The sequence below is a fragment of the Pleurodeles waltl genome, chromosome 7 (genome assembly GCF_031143425.1).
Source record: "Pleurodeles waltl isolate 20211129_DDA chromosome 7, aPleWal1.hap1.20221129, whole genome shotgun sequence".
Classification (NCBI taxonomy): Eukaryota; Metazoa; Chordata; class Amphibia; order Caudata; family Salamandridae; genus Pleurodeles; species Pleurodeles waltl.
In genome coordinates, this window is record NC_090446.1 from 703561766 (window position 1) to 703579923 (window position 18158).

At 39.9% G+C, this 18158-nt stretch overlaps 1 protein-coding gene across 4 annotated transcripts in view; it reads left to right on the plus strand.

Annotated features, from left to right (window-relative positions):
* The window catches only part of AFF4 (ALF transcription elongation factor 4), a 902368-nt gene extending 893844 nt beyond the window's left edge, over nt 1-8524 (plus strand). For all 4 annotated transcript variants that reach the window (XM_069244725.1, XM_069244727.1, XM_069244726.1 and 1 more), the window contains one exon: nt 4936-8524. In XM_069244725.1, the coding sequence (XP_069100826.1) occupies nt 4936-5063 (128 nt within the window). In that variant the 3' untranslated portion in view covers nt 5064-8524. The remainder of the gene's footprint in view (nt 1-4935) is intronic.
* The last annotated feature ends 9634 nt before the right edge of the window (nt 8525-18158 follow it).

Genomic DNA, 18158 nt, shown 5'->3' on the forward strand with positions numbered 1-18158 from the left:
GGTTTGCTAGCATTATAGCCTATGGATATTCTTACTTACTGCTTTTTTAGGATACCATGGGACTCCTACTTCGACAGGGATGATTCAAGCATGTGAATTTATGAAAGGTACCAATACTAGATAACTAGTTACAGGTAAGTAACTTGTTTTCTTCTCCACTTTCCTGTTGTCATCATGTCCAGGGGAGAAGTTGCAGTTGCAGTTACAGTTGGAGCCACCCAGTGGTGCTAGAGAGATACCTGTAAAAACTTTTCCAGGCCAGTCTGAATCCTGGAAGAATAATTCATAAAGTGGCAAATCTCTGGGAAGATAATGCATCCAAGAGAAATATTGTTACTAAAGGTAAGTACCTTTTTCACTTGGGTGTTTAAGAAGCCACATAAGAGATGCATGTATATAACTTAAGCACATGCAGATTTCTCACCTTATGAGTAGCCCTACACAGCAGACTGGATCAGAATTTTCTCAGCAATTCCCTCACTCATAGGTCGGTGGTGTCAAATGGCTCCATCCTCCCCCAGATGTGATGTTGCAGCTCCTACTCAGGTGTCACCTCCATACACTGATGCCTGTGGAAAGTACTTCTCATCCCCAAAAACAACTGTTTAAACCCTGAAAGATGGCCACAAACAGATATCGGTGATGGACATGCCCAAGATCTGTCTCTAGTGTCTAGGACCCTTACACGACTTGATGTCATGTAACATGTGAGCAAAGATGAGTCCAGAGGCCATCTGGAACTGCGAGGCCAAGTTATACATAACGGAACTTTGGCGAAAGGCCAGGAAGGCCCACTCCTGTTTGAAGTAGAGGATGCAGACTAGTCTCTTCCTCAAGGCTGATCCGCCCTTTACCATCAACACTGGGACCACCATCAGAGGGTTTCCTATAGTTTTTTTCCAACTGTTGAATCCTCTATGAGCTCCACAAATTCTGCAACCACTTCGTCCAATTGCCTACTTTGAATCCAAGACACTACCCCAGCACTACACATTTCTGATGCTGACAATGATGAATGTGAGGGCCCACTCAGATAAAAATCTGTTTTTCGACCCACAGGATGCCAGTGGACTTGATACCTCTCCTGATACTGGCCTCCATTTACCCACACCAGGACCAGCTACAGAAGAGTCTGCCTCTTCCGGAATAGGAATAAGGAGAGCAGCAGAGGTCCTTGATTTGACACTTCCAACCTCTAAAATCAATTCTAACATTCTTACTGTGGCCCTACTGCCAGGGAAGATGTCACAGGAGCCTTTCTGGCCATTGTAGAGGATCTTACTAACACAATGCTGGGCATCTGGGCAAAACCCCGATCTTGCACACAATAAAAGTACCATATAGCAATGAGAAGCAGACCTGCTTTAGGAGACACTAATCTTCTCCAACACCCTAAAACTGAAAGCTTGGTTGATCAGGTGGTAACAAACCGGTTGAACCCAAGTGCTGTTCCAGCCACCACACACAGAAGAATCAAAACTTTATCCAAATGCACATTATCCTCCACTAGTCCTGCCCTACACTCAATGAACCTTGGTTGCATCCTGGGCAGACTGTAATTGTTAATGCTTTTATATAGCACCTACTACCCCTCAAGGCATTGACACAGAAATTCATGTGTTGTTTGATGTTGTGGCAAGATCTTACTAGCAGTCCCTCAAGACCTCAGATCCAGCCTCTAGAGTGTCACCCAGGATGGTGAGGACTCTGCGAAATATGTCATTCGCTCGAGGCAGGACAATACTGTCTACTTGTGAAGGACATTCTGAACCAATGTGGTGCTTTGGCGCCACATTTAGTTTTACTCAGCATGATTTCTGAATGATGGGCAAAAACATTTTCCTAGCTATGGCACACTCCTCTTCAAAAAAGAGTCCGACTCAACATTGAAGCATTTCAAGTGGAGCAAGGTTAGAGCATGCTCCTTTGAGCTCACACTGCTAGCACAGCGGTTTCCCTGAAAAGTTTGCCCCTTTTGAGACTTCTAAAGGGGTTTTTAACAGAGTTAGCACTAGACCCTGCCTCACCATCAACAGGCCTCCTAAGCCTTTAGAGGCAGGGATCCTGCGGGCCTGTGTCCAGGACCCCCAGGGGCAACAAACTACCCAGACTCCTATGCTCCTTCCACAGCCATTGCAAAATAACTTTAATTTACGCTGTGTGGCTCATAAACAGTGCTGGAAGACCATATCACCTTTTAGATCCACTGGTGGCAGATAATATCAGATCAGCAGATGCTCCAGATCATCCAGAATGTATACGCTTTCACTTTCCTTTATACCCCTCCTGACATGTCTCCGACATCACACTGCCTTCAAGTGTACGTTCAGGCTCTCTTGGATAAGGGAACCAGAGAGATGGTGCTTCTTGGACTCCTGCAGTCTGCTTGTGGACCACAACAGGTGGCATATGCGGACTCTGCAGTTGGGTTTTAAGTCTCAGTGGGCTCAGCACCAAGGAAACATTCCAGATTACATCAAGGTGTTTGAGAGTCCTGCAAAAGACCCGCTGTGGTGGTTGCTGAGAACGCAGTTGGCCCTGTGACAGACCCCTCGCCTTACTCCTCCCAGAACAAACAGTCGTTACAGATTCATTGTTTGTGTTGGGGAGGTTATCCTGGGAGAAGTGGAGATCAGAGGATTCTGGTCTTCGGTGGAAGCCTGTCTCCACATCACCTTGTTGGCACAGCTGGCACTGAAAGCTTCGTTCTGTCCATCAAGGGGGAATGGGTGCAGATACTCAGTCAAAACTACCGCTGTATGGTACTGCAATAAACAGGACAGAGTGGGTTTGTTGGTGCTGTGCCAGGAAAGTGCTGAGCTTTTGGAAGTGTATAAATCGTCGTCTTAGTGGGGGATAAGTGAAGTACCTGGAGCTTCTGGTCATGAACATCTGTCCTCTGATACGGCTGCCTACTTTTGCAGCAGCAGGGAAGGGTCCCGAACCCAAACCTGAACAACCTCTATCTCGATGCATGAAAATTGTTTAGCAGCAGTTGATGACATTTGATCTTCTTTCTGATGTAGTAGGGGTCAGCGTGGCAGCCAGGTGTCCCTCCATTGGAATAGTTTGTGGTGCTGTGGGGGAAGTTTGTTGTGTGGTGCTCTGCCAAAATATCCATCCTCATCAGGCACAGTTGTGTGACTTACTGTTGTTTTGTTTTTTAGTTTGGATAGCATTCCCTGCTGTGGCAACATTTAAAGGTTCTGTCGGCTCTTTTGGTCTTCCTATGTTCCTAATCGTCTGTACGTTTTTTTCAAATCACTTATTGTGATACATTTTTATAAGGGCTGGCCCATATATTTCCTCCAACGCCATTTGTGAAGCCTCAGTGGGAAATTAATTTGGTTCTCACTTTCCAAATGTGGACCCCAGTTGAACGAATGCTCAGCTGTTCTCTGCACCTACTAAGATGAAGACAACATTCCATTTAGCTATCACATCAGATCGTTGCCTGAGTGAATTACAGGCACTCTGTCCATTACTTGTACACCACCACCATCCCAGGCAGACTAGTCCTCAGGGATTATTCTCTCCCGAAGGTTGTCATGACAGGTCTGTCACCCTGTCGGCTTTCTTTGGCCTGCCTCATCCATCTAAAGAAGAGGTAAGATTTAATCACCTTGGCCTAAAGATAGCCCTAAGCTTCTACATCAATAACAAAGAACATCGGTGGATAATCAGCTCTTTGTTGGGATTTTTTGGCTGAAAAAAGAGGAAAGCTGTTTAGAAAAGATCGATCTCAAGATTGGTTGTCCTAAGTATTAAGATTTTTTATGGACTGGCCAAGAAAAAGCCTCCAAAAGGTCTGCATGTTCATTTCACGAGGGCAAAAGCTGCTACCACTGTGCTGGCGCACATTGTGTCCGTTTTGTAACCCGTCTGCTACATGAGCATCACTCCACACATTCCCAGAGCACTGTTGCCTGGACAGCCAGGCCGGATGGTAAGGGCATTTTGCCCATTCTGTCCTCCAGGATTTCCTTGCCTAGCCATTTCACAGACCTGCCACCTGGTAAGCTACTTTTTTTCTTATCTATTCGCAAAGTGATTAATCTGCTATTAGACGTAACCATCAGAACATGTTACTTACCTTCAGTAATGCTCTTTCTCGTGCATACTCTGTCTATCCACCTATTCCTCACAGATCCACCCACCCCCCATTCTGTGGAATCGACTCATCTAGTCCATACCAAAAAGATTCCCATCTTGAGATCTGCACATTGGCACAATCAGGTTATTGAAGTCTCCACATCATACGGCACAGACAGATGTAAATAAAAGGACGTCAGTGTGTAGAGGTGGCACCTAAGTTTGAGCTCCAATGTCACATCCTGGGCTAGACAGATCTGTCGGATGAGGGCATTACAGAGAAAATTAATCTGATCCAATCAGGTGCCTGGGGGTATTCAGAAGACAAGAGATCTGTGGTTAAAAAGGGTATCTACCAGAAAGAGCTTTTTCTACAGGTAAGTAACTTGCTCTTTAATACTTGGTTTATGAGCTAGTAATTCAGTCATCTGATTATCTGAAGCAGTGAGTGTAACTGAAACAGGGTTTTCAAATAACATATCCATTAACTTTTGAAACTAATCATAGCATAACATATAGTCTTCAGTTATTTTTTCTACTCTTAATGCTACTTCTTTTGTGAAGGACATTGATGTAGAAATGGGGTTTCATTACTCTTGATATCCAGAGCACTATGTAGCCTTAATCACCCATTGTCTCCATTTTAAAAGGATTAACAAAGTAGCCCTTTTAGCCTATTTGCTTCATTTCATACGCTCTTTAGCCCATAGTGATTCTTGTCACCCAAAAACAAGTCACATGTAAGTAATTTTGACTAAGAAGCCAACACTTGTTTTTAAGTGAAAATGCAGTCTTTGCCTTGGAAGTTCTGAATCCATTTAAAGTTATTTTATTTTATTCTAGAATTCTTTGTGGAACTGGACAAAGTCATGGGTCCACTGATATTCAATACGAGCACCATGACCGAACTGGTACGCTTCACCCGCCAAGGGCTACATTGGTTACGACTGGATGCCAAATTAATTTCTTAAGGAACAGAGAATCTCAAGCTGGATACTTAAGCTGCCTCTCGTTTACTCCTGAACACTGTGTCTGTGGATGAGGATGACTGCCATAACTCATTGCTGCATTGACACTAAGATTAAGGACTATTTTCCATCTTTTCCAGTGTTTTTCCTTTACACTTCTATGAACTCTTAAAGAACTTTTAGTGTTTTCCATTTTAAAACGTTATTTAAATATTTTAAAATTCTGGAACACGAAATGCTAATTGGATGAATCTGCAATGGAAATGGATTCTATCATATTGCACAAATAATTATGCAGACCCCTATTTATTTTTTTATTATTTAAGAAGAAAGCAAACTACTGGGCTATTTTAAAACTTCACTATCTACATTTATACTTCAGGTTTCATAACAAACATACAAAATCATGCTGTTGTTTTATATCTGTAAGCATTATTATGTCTTTTTTGTGGTGGAGATTGTGTAAAACCCCTGGTTCGATTAATGTAAAAGTGTAGGGACAGTCATTGTTACACTTGCACATGCAGCTCCTATAGAAAACTTTGCTTGCAATATGTGCAAAAAGTTAAGCAGGGATTTTTAAGAGATATTCTTCTACAGATTAAAAAGTCAGTCTAACTATAGTATAAAAATTTAAATATTTATATATTCACACACACATATATGGAAAAGTATTTGTTTTGCCTGGCTTGTCCAATACAAATTTAAACTGTCATATAACACCAGAATAATCACTAGGCTAATAAAACTATGTGCATTTGATGCAATATAAAAAGGTTTACACAGGGTATATGAGGTTTTAGAAGAAAATATTAATTGTTGCCCTTTGAGGCTCATGGATAAGCAATGTACCCTTGAGATTCTGAACGTATGTGCCATTAGTGTATCAATTTTTTAAAGAAAGGACAGCCTTCCTTTCAAAAACAAACCGCATTTGTAGATATCTTAAGGGCATGAGTATAGTGATATATTTGGGCTATAAGCTAAATATAAAGATGGTTAGTAGTTAAACACAGTGTTTATGGACTTTAAATGTTTACACATCAGATATATGAAAGGAGCTGAAAGAAGTTCTCCTCATGCACAGTTAGAGGATATTACAGAACTGGTTGCCCCAAATAACTTTCTGCTTCTCAGTGACATGAAGTAGATAATCATTACACAAATATTGAGTTGTTTGCTTGCATGTATCAGACTGAAACCTTGAATTTTTGTTTCTCAGTCTAAATAGATAAGAAGTACTTAGACAAGCAAACATGCTTCTCCACCATGGACAAACTACTTTCATGTTGTATTTTGTGTGCTTCTGCATGAGAAGAAAGTAATACATTTTTTCAAATCCTTTGTCTGCTCAATAGAAATTGAAAGTCACTGTTTTTTGGAATAATGGTTAGTTGGTTGAACATTTTCACATATGGATTTTAAGCACCAGGCATTTCCAGATTTTGTATGGTGATCCAGGGATTGCCTATACCTAATGCAAGACTGCAGGATAAATTGTCCATTGAAGCAAAGTATTAACTCATATAGAATAGTATATACACAAAATGTGTGATTTCTTGCCACTTTCCAGGAGTTAACTCACAAGTGGCAGTCTTACTGTTGAACTGTTCTCACTTACCGCATCCATAAGGAAACACATTAAAGGGAGTGCTACACATTACTAGTGTTTGTCAGCTTTGCTGCAAAAAAATGTATTAATTACTTTTTCTGAAGGTGCAAATGCTAAAGTAGATGTTTGTATAGATAGAACTAATTAGGGAGTGGTCATATGGTCCCTGCGATTTTTTTTATTTTTTATTATTATTTTTTTTTTAAACAAGTACATTGAAATCTGCAAAAAGGATCTTTGTTGGACTTTGTCTTCAACCACTGGCATTTGACTTGTTGCAAGTAAATGAAGAAGATGCCTGAAACAAGCCAGTGAGGGGTGCTACAAATGTGCCTATTGTATCCTTCTATATTTAGGAAACTACTCCCAACAGATAAATATGGTGATTAACAGGTAAACCAAGTTCCACCCCAGCTTTCACATGCACTGCTCCAGAAATGTTTCCAAACTAGTTACAGCTGCAGTTTTGTCATAGGATGGTTCTCTTCAGCCTTTGCTGACTGATCACATCAGAGGCTTTAAAATAAACGAACGAGACAACTTTTTGCTTAACCAGATTTCTACCTGCAGACATAGAATGGGGTGCATGAAATCAATATACATAGTTTAACTTTATTACTAAAACCTGCCTTAAAGAGGATTCTGCCCGGACATCTCATTAGCAACTCCACCAAGCTATGTCGTATTATGCTAGTTAATTGTCCAGGACACCCTGGCAGCAGTGTTGCAGTCGTCTATAGAGCTGTTTTTTTCTGTTTCCATGTGGGCAACAGATCAGCTCTCAGATACTGAATTTCTACCTCATTATCTCCATGACCTCTAATTGGTCAATTTAAGTATTACTAATATACGGAGCTCTGGGTTCTATTCTTTGTGATTTTAACTGTCATGTTGCTAACTAGCAGAACAAGGCAGCATCGGAATTACTCAATGTTTGTTCAGTATTTGATATCTCTCAACGAAGAGACTAACCATTCGGGCGTCCGCACACTTGACCAGAATTACACAACATTGCCTAACGGACTCCTTCTCTGCACTGGATCTTACTTTGACTGATCATTAGGCAATTCTTTTTCTTACTAATAAAATACATCATACCAAAGCTTATTGTAGAACCACCCAAATTACTGTATTGTCCACGGTCCTCGCTAAACTTTTCTAAGCTCATTACTCTTTTAGACAATACCTGTCCCACTTTACAGAAAGATCAAAACCTCCATGGATCTTTTTAATGACTGGGTTGCATCAGCCTAAATGGTGGTACCCTTTCTTCAAAAAAACAGACGTGAAGAGCTTTCTTTGGTTAAAAGATGATGTCAATTGCAGGAAACACTGTGGTGCTGCAGTTATAACGGAGGACAAACTTATGTATACACATGAATTACTTGTCTACAAAAAGTTATTATATAACACTTCAGCCATATTACCGCTGCAAAAAATACTGCTAAATAAATTTTAGCTATTTTCAAAATTCTTCTGCATATCCTGAAGCTACTAATAAATTAGTCTTTGCTACACCAAAATTCTGCTTTGATTTTGCAGCCTTTTTTCAGGATAACGTTGTGCAACATATGAGCTTTTTTGTGTAGCATATATTTGTACACTTAACTCTGTGCAAGACTCTTCAAGTTGTACTCTTTCTCCTCCAGCACCCTGATCAGATTTTGCATACATGGACAAGATGTCCTCCTTTCTAAACTTAACCATATTTCTTCTAGTTCCCTTCTAGATCCCTGTCCAACTAAGATTATGAAATGTATTGCTTCTTCTGTAGCAGCATCAGTATGCAGTGCCACTTTCTCTTCTGGTCAGGTGCCTGATCTTTAGAAACTAGTGATTATTTTCCATCCGCAAAAAAAAATCCACACTTGATCCTGCAATTTTGTCCAGCTACTGTCCTTTACCCTTATTAATCCTAATAGCACAAATCATGGAAAGAAGCATTAATATGCAACTGTCAAAAATATATAAGGCAATTTTCTGAGTCTTTGCACTAAAAATGTGTTGACAGCTACCAGTAATTAAATATGGATGATTATACTCTGCTGCCCTAACCTTTGTTAAACTCTCATTTGCTCTCAGTAGCATTTCTTGTGACATTCGTTTGAACAGATTATTTGCAGCTGCTCTACTGGGCAACTAATAAGTTGGTTTAAATCTGTTCTGAAGGGACATACTTAAGCGGTTTTTATGGTCAATTATCCATCCACATTCAAAACAGTAAACTGTGGGGTTCCCCAACGCTCCTCGTTAAGCCCTTCGTTCTTAAATCTTTGTTGCTTCCAAGCTGACCTTGTAGCATCGTATGGCTTTCAGTTTTATTCTTACGTAGACAATATCAAAATCATTCTGTGACTGAATGGAGAGGGCAAACTTTTCCTGGACCATTTCATTGCTTGCTATCAGTCACCAATTGTATGAATGCAGATTCTCTCAGGCTTAATACAGACAAGAATGAGGTTTTGATTTTTGGCAGTTCTTTTGTGTGCACATTTAACTGGTAGTGGTTGTTTCTAGGCGATTGTCCAAAGACATTTTCAGATTTAGGAATTTAGACACCCTTTTGGGTAATAGCACACTGTATAAGTTTTAGAATCAAATTAAACTTTAAAAAATATTTTGTTTTACCTGCTTAAAAGTATTGATATTTGAAATAAGGTTTCACTCAAGTTGTATTTAGATTCTTACAGCATCCCTACACTTCCTAGATTTTCTCATTCTGCAATGTACAAAAACAGAATAATGAAGTAAATCCAAAGTATTAAGGGATGCACATGCCTGATCTTTTAAAAATGGTTACCTGTCTTCTTGGTTTCTAAAAATACTAGTACATTCTGGACAGAAAGCACCCAGTTTCAGGATTTCGAAGATACATGGTTAACACAGACCAGTTTCATGAGTTTGTTCAGTTGTCCTGTTTTTGTAGTCAACAGCGCTATATGTTTTGTAATTCTCATTTTCCTGAAATGTTAGCTTGCAAGTCTATGCGTGTAAACTGAATCTGGATTTAAAAAAACGCTAGCTAACTGTACTCATGATTTCTTCAGGCCAGTTGGCAACCTTGTGAATATGTTAAATGAGAGCTATTCTTTTTAGTTTCTGCTCATGTAATTGAGCCAGCAGCCATTTGCCTATCCAGATTTGTAAGATTCCTATTGATAAGTAACTTATTCTTCAGTTCTGAATCACTCCTTGTAGATGATCATTCAACAGCCATTGGAAACTAAGATTCTCAATAGTTTGTAAATTACTCACTACGGTGAACACTATATCGTATGTTGTAGAATATGTACATATCATGATTTATTCAGATAGCTTGAGGACCTTTGTCAGTGGAATTTATTAAAGTGACTTGTTTCAGGGGGTTAAATATGAACACCTGTAAATATTATGCTTTAAAATGCTGTGTATAACATATTTTAAAACCAAAGTACCTTTTTATGCCCTCTGCTTTTGTAAAAACATGAGGTACATTAGATGCATTTTAATGGTTATTCTGTGTCATATGTCATTTTCTGACATAATATTTTTTAACTGTTAACAGAAGATCTGTACTAAGACCTGTTGTGTCATATACAGGTTGACAACCTGCAGTGCTGTTGCAGTATTTATTTTCCTACTGTCAAGTTTTCTATAACTGTCTTTCATCTATGTTAAATTATGGGGTGTACTTCCAGCACACATTATTAGAAAATTTAACCTGTGCAGTAAGATTCAAGAGTGTAGATCTGGGTTACTTTGCCCCATTCCATTCCTCTCAGTAATTTGTTTTTCTCACTTCATATTCTGCTTGTATTGACTTTCTCATGTAGCAAAATAACTGCACTACATTTGTTTGACATTTGGGTATGTGCCAATCAATTCAGTTTCAGAGAAGGAATACAGTGTTACTTCTAGTACTGCACCTATATCAGAGATACATTTACTTCAGCATAAATGTGCTACTAGGCAGAAAATTAGTAGTTCTAATTGTATTCACATATTGTCAGTATGCATCTCTTTCTTTGACCCCCCCCCTTCTGTAGGGCCTTGAAAAGGATTCTTCAGGAAATAGGTTACTGAAAATGGTACCTGAATCAGCACATCGTACAATATGAGCAATTAAATTCAGCATGATTTTCCATAGGAATTACACATTCCATATTTTGGTGTTACACTTGTTTTGGGGCATATATTTCTGTTGCACAGTAGTGTTTTGATGTTTCTGCATTAAACCGGTACTAAGGTGCAAATTATCACTCCCATTAATCCACTTTTCTTATGCCTCACTGATAGGAAACTGATAGCATTTTTAGGCTATTTCTTTGGAAACAAATCATGGAAAAAATGTGTTGCCCATCATATCATATCATCCTATCCAGTTTGGGGTCTCAGATCTCATCACCTTTGGCATGGATGTGATACCAAGAAGAGTGAACAAAATAGTTTTACTTTAGTTATATTTTTATGAAGTCATAGTATTTCTTCTGCATGCACAATGCACAGTGTTCTTATCACTCTGTGAAAATGTCATGATCATTCACACCTACTCAGTGTTTTGTTAATACATATATATTTTCATTGTCTTAGCGCTCTCATGTGTTCCATGCCATGCCATGCTACTTAGCTGTTGGTGCAAAAAAGCCTATTATCCCCTCGTTTTTCCTATGCAGTTTAGTGATATATCGGTTATAATGTTTTTTATCTCCTCTTAAATGAAGATCTTTGATAATGTAAAGTTACCTTATTGGAATATTGGTTCAGTTGTAAACATTTGTTTCATTTTAATGGAGTAGACAAATACTTAGTTAGCTGAATTACCAGTAACCCCATAGCATTGTTTTGAAACCTCATACTTTTCTGCTACTAACCCTTTTTCACTCTCTTGGTAACACAAACTTGTGTTGGATTTGGTAATGCACAGTGTAAGTGCAGCAAATGCATTACAGAAGTGTTTCCTGTTTTCCTTTTACAGAAATGTTTACCTCTTTACTTTGGAAAAAGCTGTACTATGGGTACCTTAAATAACCTTTCCAGCTGAGTAGATGTCATGATGTTTGTGGTTAAAAATGGACATCTGTGTACTTGTTTAAATTTTATGTTAAGGAAACCCTGTGTTGATTGCAAAGGGGAGTGGGTCCTCAATAGGGCATGTATGCCCAGTGATGGTACATAAGGTAGTGAAAAGAGGCAGAAACATTTTGATGAAGTTAATTATGGTTTCAGGTTGTTCTGTTGCCTTGTTTTCAAGCAAGAGCCTTTTATGGTAGATAATCGACCTCCTCAAAAATCAGAGTATTTTATTTTAGTTTAAATTGCAAACTTCATAGAGAATAAAAGGTGTAGACAAATATTAGCACAAAATTAACACATTAAATAGCATCCTTGTCAATAGAAGCATTTGTTTTCCAAAAAGTCAGTCACTTCCTTACACGCTGGAAGTTTTCACACACTTGGACATTGAACTTTAAACTTGGTAATAAATGAATGTTTCATTAAACTGTTACACATCTTGAGTAAAGAAAGGCCTCATTGTTATATTTCACTTACTTGGCGGGGCTTCCAGACTTGTAGCTCTAAAACTCTTACAGTTTAATATTTCTCATGCATTTTCATTTCTTTTTTATACCACATCTGTGACCTTTTTCTAGGTATGTATAAAAAACTATGGTTGGAGACTGTTAAAAGGTGTGGAGTGTTACTCTGTCGTGCTGCACTTCTTTCTTCCTAATTGAATGGGAATTGCCTGTGCAGGCATGCAGACCATTCCTACTTATAGGGTCAATTCCAGATGTTTTAGAAGGAAGAAGCAGAAGGACTAGGATTCACAATGAAGAGATTTCTTAATTCCAAGTCATTGTTGATTACAAAATAAACCACATGTGCAGTAATGTAGCAAGTTTCTGTCAGATGTAGTTTAAAGTATAATTTTGAGCTAAACTTCACTAAGGTATTGGGAATATGGTGGGTCATGTGATTGATTTCAAAATAGTGAGTGAAGGTAACACTGTGTCAGCTGCATTTTCCTCATAAAGAATTTCAGGTTACTTTATGACCCGGTTAGAAGTGACTGTTAGATATTTGTTTGAATCCGCATATGCAAAAATGAAATCCAAATATGCATTCGGAACTGAATCGCCAATCGGTAAAACGTGTTGAAGCATGTTTTAGTTTCATAAAAGAAAGTGTCTAGAAACCACACTTGAGTTGTAAGCTTGACATGCTGTGGAATTGTAATCATATGATATTTTAAGCAGCCTTGCTTTTGTATGTCCACTTTAATTAAACATAATTGCATACATGACAATTTAAACACATCATATATATTTTTCTTATCACTTCTCAGCAAGTAGCAACAAAAGCTGTCTGGTGAGGTGCTTTGCTGCTAGTTACCACACAAGAGCAGGATGACTAGCTCCAATAATTTTTCATGTTGTGGCAAATGTGCTTTGTTGTTGGAAACATTAGTTTTTATATTTTAGTTAGAACACCAGGAATATGTTTCTATTTGTATTTCACTTTTAGCCAGTTCACCCTGATTACCTTGGTTGTTTTTAGCCCATTGTGTAGATTGTATTTTTAAAGGATATATTCTAAATTTATCATATATGTTTATGATGGTTTGTTTTTAGTTTCCATTATAACTTCACATCTTAAATTATTTATTAAAAATGTAAGCATGTTTGAGTGACCATTTTATGGTATCTGTGCCTGGAAATCAATCTATATATCTATAAAAGTTCAATGTGCTTCTTTAGTTTGTTTGATTGCTAAGTGATATGATACACACATGTAGATTAAAGCCCCATCATATAACACCAGTACCTTACTGTCCATCTAAATAGCATTTGTCTGCAATCTAGCAAAGCCATAGATTGTTAAAACAAATCTGTTTCCCATTCCAATATCATGCACCTAGTTACAACCTTTACAGTGTTCTGTATGAAACCATGGACTTCGCAGTTGTACTCCCTCACTTTTCCCATCGCTGCAGTATTTTTGTAAGAATACTTTAAAATTGTCAAGTCAAAGGATAGCTCTGCGTGGGAGGCTTATATTTTTCAGCAAAGCTTAGAGGCATGTCTATAGAAGTTCAGTGATAAATATTTAATGCAGTTTTAGTTTTAAGGATGCTTTGTTTTAAATATATTGAAATAGTATTGTGAAGAGAATCCTGCCCAATAACTGCAAATTGTTCAAATTGTTTGCAAATGAAATATGGCTAGTATTATCAAAAACAGCCTAACAGGAGTTGACAAAATAATTTTTCACATTTTCCTTGGGTTCAGTTTACTGTAAAACAAATGTCTTTATGGAGGCATGCCAACCTGCTGTTTTGCTTACCTGCCTAATGAACCATTACTAATTTTGTAGAGAGCTATGCAATTTTCAATAGTCATTTTAAAAGTAACACTTACTGACACAAAACTTGGAGCTAAGAGTCTTTAATTTCTGTGCATGGATTTTGACCAGGTATGGGTGGAAAAGCTGGTGAGGAAGCCTAATCACATAAAGAAGCAATGGTCTCTTAATTCTATAAACAGCTACATTTTAATCAGTGATGTCTAGGCTATATCATTGTGGCTGTCTACTTTCGTGGCTGCCTTTTCATTAGAGAAAGCATGGTTTTGAGATGAATGCCTGTGTTGGCACTAATTTAATGGTTTGCCTATATTTCCTTTGTCAAATATTTGCATTACTGTTCTTTAAATATTCCTAAATGTTTTTTAAACATGCATCGCATTTGACATCAAAATGTTAAACATAACATTGCCTTTCCTGCTTCATTGTTATGTCTGTATATCTACTTTTCAACAACCTTTGGTAGAAACAACAAGCACATCACTCTACTGGTGTATGTTGTCTCCTGCAAAGTAGTTCTGCTGCTTGACACCTATGAATTGAACAAATATAAAAAAAAACATAGGATTTTTATTTGTTTGTCAATCCAACATCACTTTTAGAAAGGGGTTCATCTGCACTAATCAACAAGAACCATACTTTTCTAGCATTTTGAGGTTATCCATCCAACTATTAGTTATCATTTATCAGTCAAGTTATTTGAAATTATCTTAGTCAGTTGATCCCCACATCACAGTAGTTTTTAAACTAATTTGAAGGACTTTTGACAGTATACCTTCATGTGTACAAATTTAACTAGTGGTCTGCTAACTCTTTAATCAATGCACCTATTTATATTTTACATAATATGAATTCTAAAGAACACAATATTCAGTAACTCGGCAACTCATATTTATGCGGTGGGAGTTCTTATGCACGTCTGACAGCCTCCATAGGCCAGGGTCTGTGTTTGTAACCATATTTCTATCTGCTTGTCCTTAAAAATAATTTTAATACATTTTGTATATGGAGGATAAAGTAGTTATATATTTATTACAGATCCTTTATCTAGTTTAGAAATAATTTGGTTCCAGGGAGCTGTTTTTGGTATGTTTATTTTGGATGAGTGTGTGACTGTTTAAAATAAAATGATTTATCAATCAGGCACCAGGGGAGCATTTAGAAATTACTGGGGGTGACAGACGAGTTGGTGTTGTTTCTTTAATCGTTGGACAAAACTTATTTTTATCATTTTGCTTTATCCAAAATAATCAAGCGTCTGGTATTCTCAACCAAAATAAAACTGTGGTTCTGTTTGTTGCAATACAATTAAAATATCAGAAGGATGCTCTTGAGCGCAAATATCCGTTCTAAATCAGTATGGTCATTTCATGTATTAAAATTGTTATTGGGGAGTATTATATACTAACTAGATTTTTTTCCACATCTGTATATCTATGTACTTTGTGGTATTGAGATTATAGAACGTTTAGAATGTCCGAAACATGTGTTTAATGTGTATTTTTAACCAGACTTAAATATTTGGAGAAAAGGGTATCCACATTTCAATTTGTAAAAAAATATCTTTTTAGCGATCATAAAAATGCTTTGTATAACGCTAAAATGTAATAAAAAGTAAGTTTAATAAAGATTTTCTGTATTGCTAAACATTTTGTTCTTTAATATTTAAACTGTTCTCATCTGTTTTGGTTCCCGAATTGTATGGAGACCTTAAAGAAAGTTGCAACAATGTGTGTGTATGTGTTGACATCATGGGTTCGGTTTTATTGCACCCAGTGAGTTTGGGTGCTTTTTTGGCAACATACCTACATTGGATATGCCTAAATCTGATAGAGACTTCTAGTTGCAGATTCCTTACCTTAGAATTTCCCCCAGGCGTCAGACTGGATCCGTAGATTTTTCTTCGAGCAATACCCTTGCGCGTCGGTCGACTCCGCGGGCGTTGTTGGTGTCATAGTCGCCGTGATGACGTCAGGAGTAGTACATAGATGCCACCTCATCGCAGTGACGTCAGTTCTCTCCTTTCCGCGGCACGCGCTGATCCTGATAGAGCTTCCCTGGTTGCTTTTTGATCATTTTGTTGAGTTTTTTAATGAGCTTTTGTCTGCATCTAGGATATCCCTGAAGACCTGGTTCAAGCCGTGCGAGGACTGTCACCGCATGATGTCGGTGACGGATCCACATCAGGTTTGTGGTGTCTCGAGTGCGACCACAACCCGAAGTTGTGCTCCGAGTGTGGCAAAGGTCCCGGTCTCAATTGAGAGGAAGGTCTCGAGACGCTTCTTGGAGCCATCACCACTTGTCCTCAACATCTTTGGGTGCAGGTAAAAAGAAGAAGTCAAAGAGTTCTCATCGCTCTTCGACTTCGCCCCGTCGCTCGGCTGACCCGACGATGGAGGAGCGTCGATGCTCAAGGCCTGCATACTCTGAACCTGTGTCTGGGTCCGCACCGTGCTTCCCAGAGTTTCCAGGAGCCAGAGCAACCCCCACCCAGCTTAAGGAATTCTATGAGGCCATACGCCTCATCTTTGGCCGGACCAACCCCAATACGGCACCTTTGGGCCCAAGGGGTTCAGTTGAGGGGCCTATGGGTTTCACACCGATGGCTTTGGCTCTGCCACCGAGGTTCCCTCTGGTTCCACGAGCGGATCTGGCGCTGGGTTGATGTTCCTGACGCCAGTAGTGCCCACTTTCAACGTCGACCTGATCCTTATCCCCGACGACTCAGAGCGGCGTCGGCCTTTGTCTTCGATGGGGCCTATTCACCCAAGGTTAGATTCTGACCCTTTTTCCTATGGGTACAAATTCGGGAAAGGATTGGAGGGGTCCCTGGACCCTTATGAATACCAGGATAACCCATCTTTGGACTGGCATGCTGTCTCCTCCTACCGTAGCTACGGCGGAGGGAGCAACTTATGGTATGGTGGTCAGTAGGGCGGCTGAGGTCCTTGGCCTTGAGCTTCCTACTGGAAAGGTCAGGTCCAACCTCCTGACGGTGGTGCTTCAGCCAGGGGTTTCCACATCTGAGCCACTTTTACCGTTCAATGAAGCCCTCACTGATGTCCTGTTGGGTACTTGGTCCAAACCCAACGCAGCGGCTTCTGTTAATAGGACTATCGCACACTGCCATCTGCCCACTACGAACAACCCTAAATTCCTGTCCCAACACTCCACGTCTGAGAGTCTTGTCATCCAGGCTTTCTCTTCTTCAGGCATATTCCCTTCCTCATCCCCGGATAGGGAATCAAAAAGGCTGGAACAATTTCAGAAGAAGTTGTTTTCTTCCTCCAGGCTTGCGCCACGGTCTGTGAACACCGCATACCTTTTGGGCTGCTATACCCACTCTCTGTGGAATACGGTTGCGCAAGTCCTGCCGCAAATACTGGAGGAGGCCCGTGCTATTGTCTCCCAAGCTATCAACGATGGGAGAGATGCAGCGAAGTTCAGAATCTATTGTGGGCTGGACAAGACTAACTCTGGGCAGATCGGTTGCTACTACTGTAGCCTTGAGACGTCACACTTGCATACTTAGGGTTTTTCTGGGGATCTCCAACAGTCCTTCATGGACATGCCCTTTGATGGCTCCCGTCTCTTTGGAGACAAAGCAGACTCTGCTGTGGAGAGATTCAAGGGTTTCCGGGACACGGCTCGGTCCCTTGGTCTTTCCTGTGCCCCTCTGCTCCCGCAGTCCACTTTGTGCCCCTTTCGTGGCCACGGAAGGGGCTCCCTGTTGCGTCCCCCACCCACCCAACATGCCACCCATGCTGTTCAGCCGCAGTGTGGCCGGGGACGTGGAATCACACGTGGAACAGGGAACCAGAGGTCTGCCCATTCCACCTCTGCCCCCGCTGCAGCCTCCAAATCTTCCTAGTCTGTCCCCTGACTCCCTTCCAGTTGGCGGTAGAATTGGCCATCACCTGCCCCACTGGGAATCCATCACTACGGACAGGTGGGTTTTGCAGAACGTTCAAAAGGGCTGCTCCCTCCCTTTCCAATCTGCCCCCTCAGCCATGCCTCCATCAGTCAGCCACCCCCGGTAGGATCATTTGGCACTTCTCCGCCGGGAAGTCGTGGCTCTCTTGGCCAAGGGAGCTATAGAGAAGGTCCCTGTGCCCGAAGTAGGTTGCGGTTGTTATTCCCGCTAC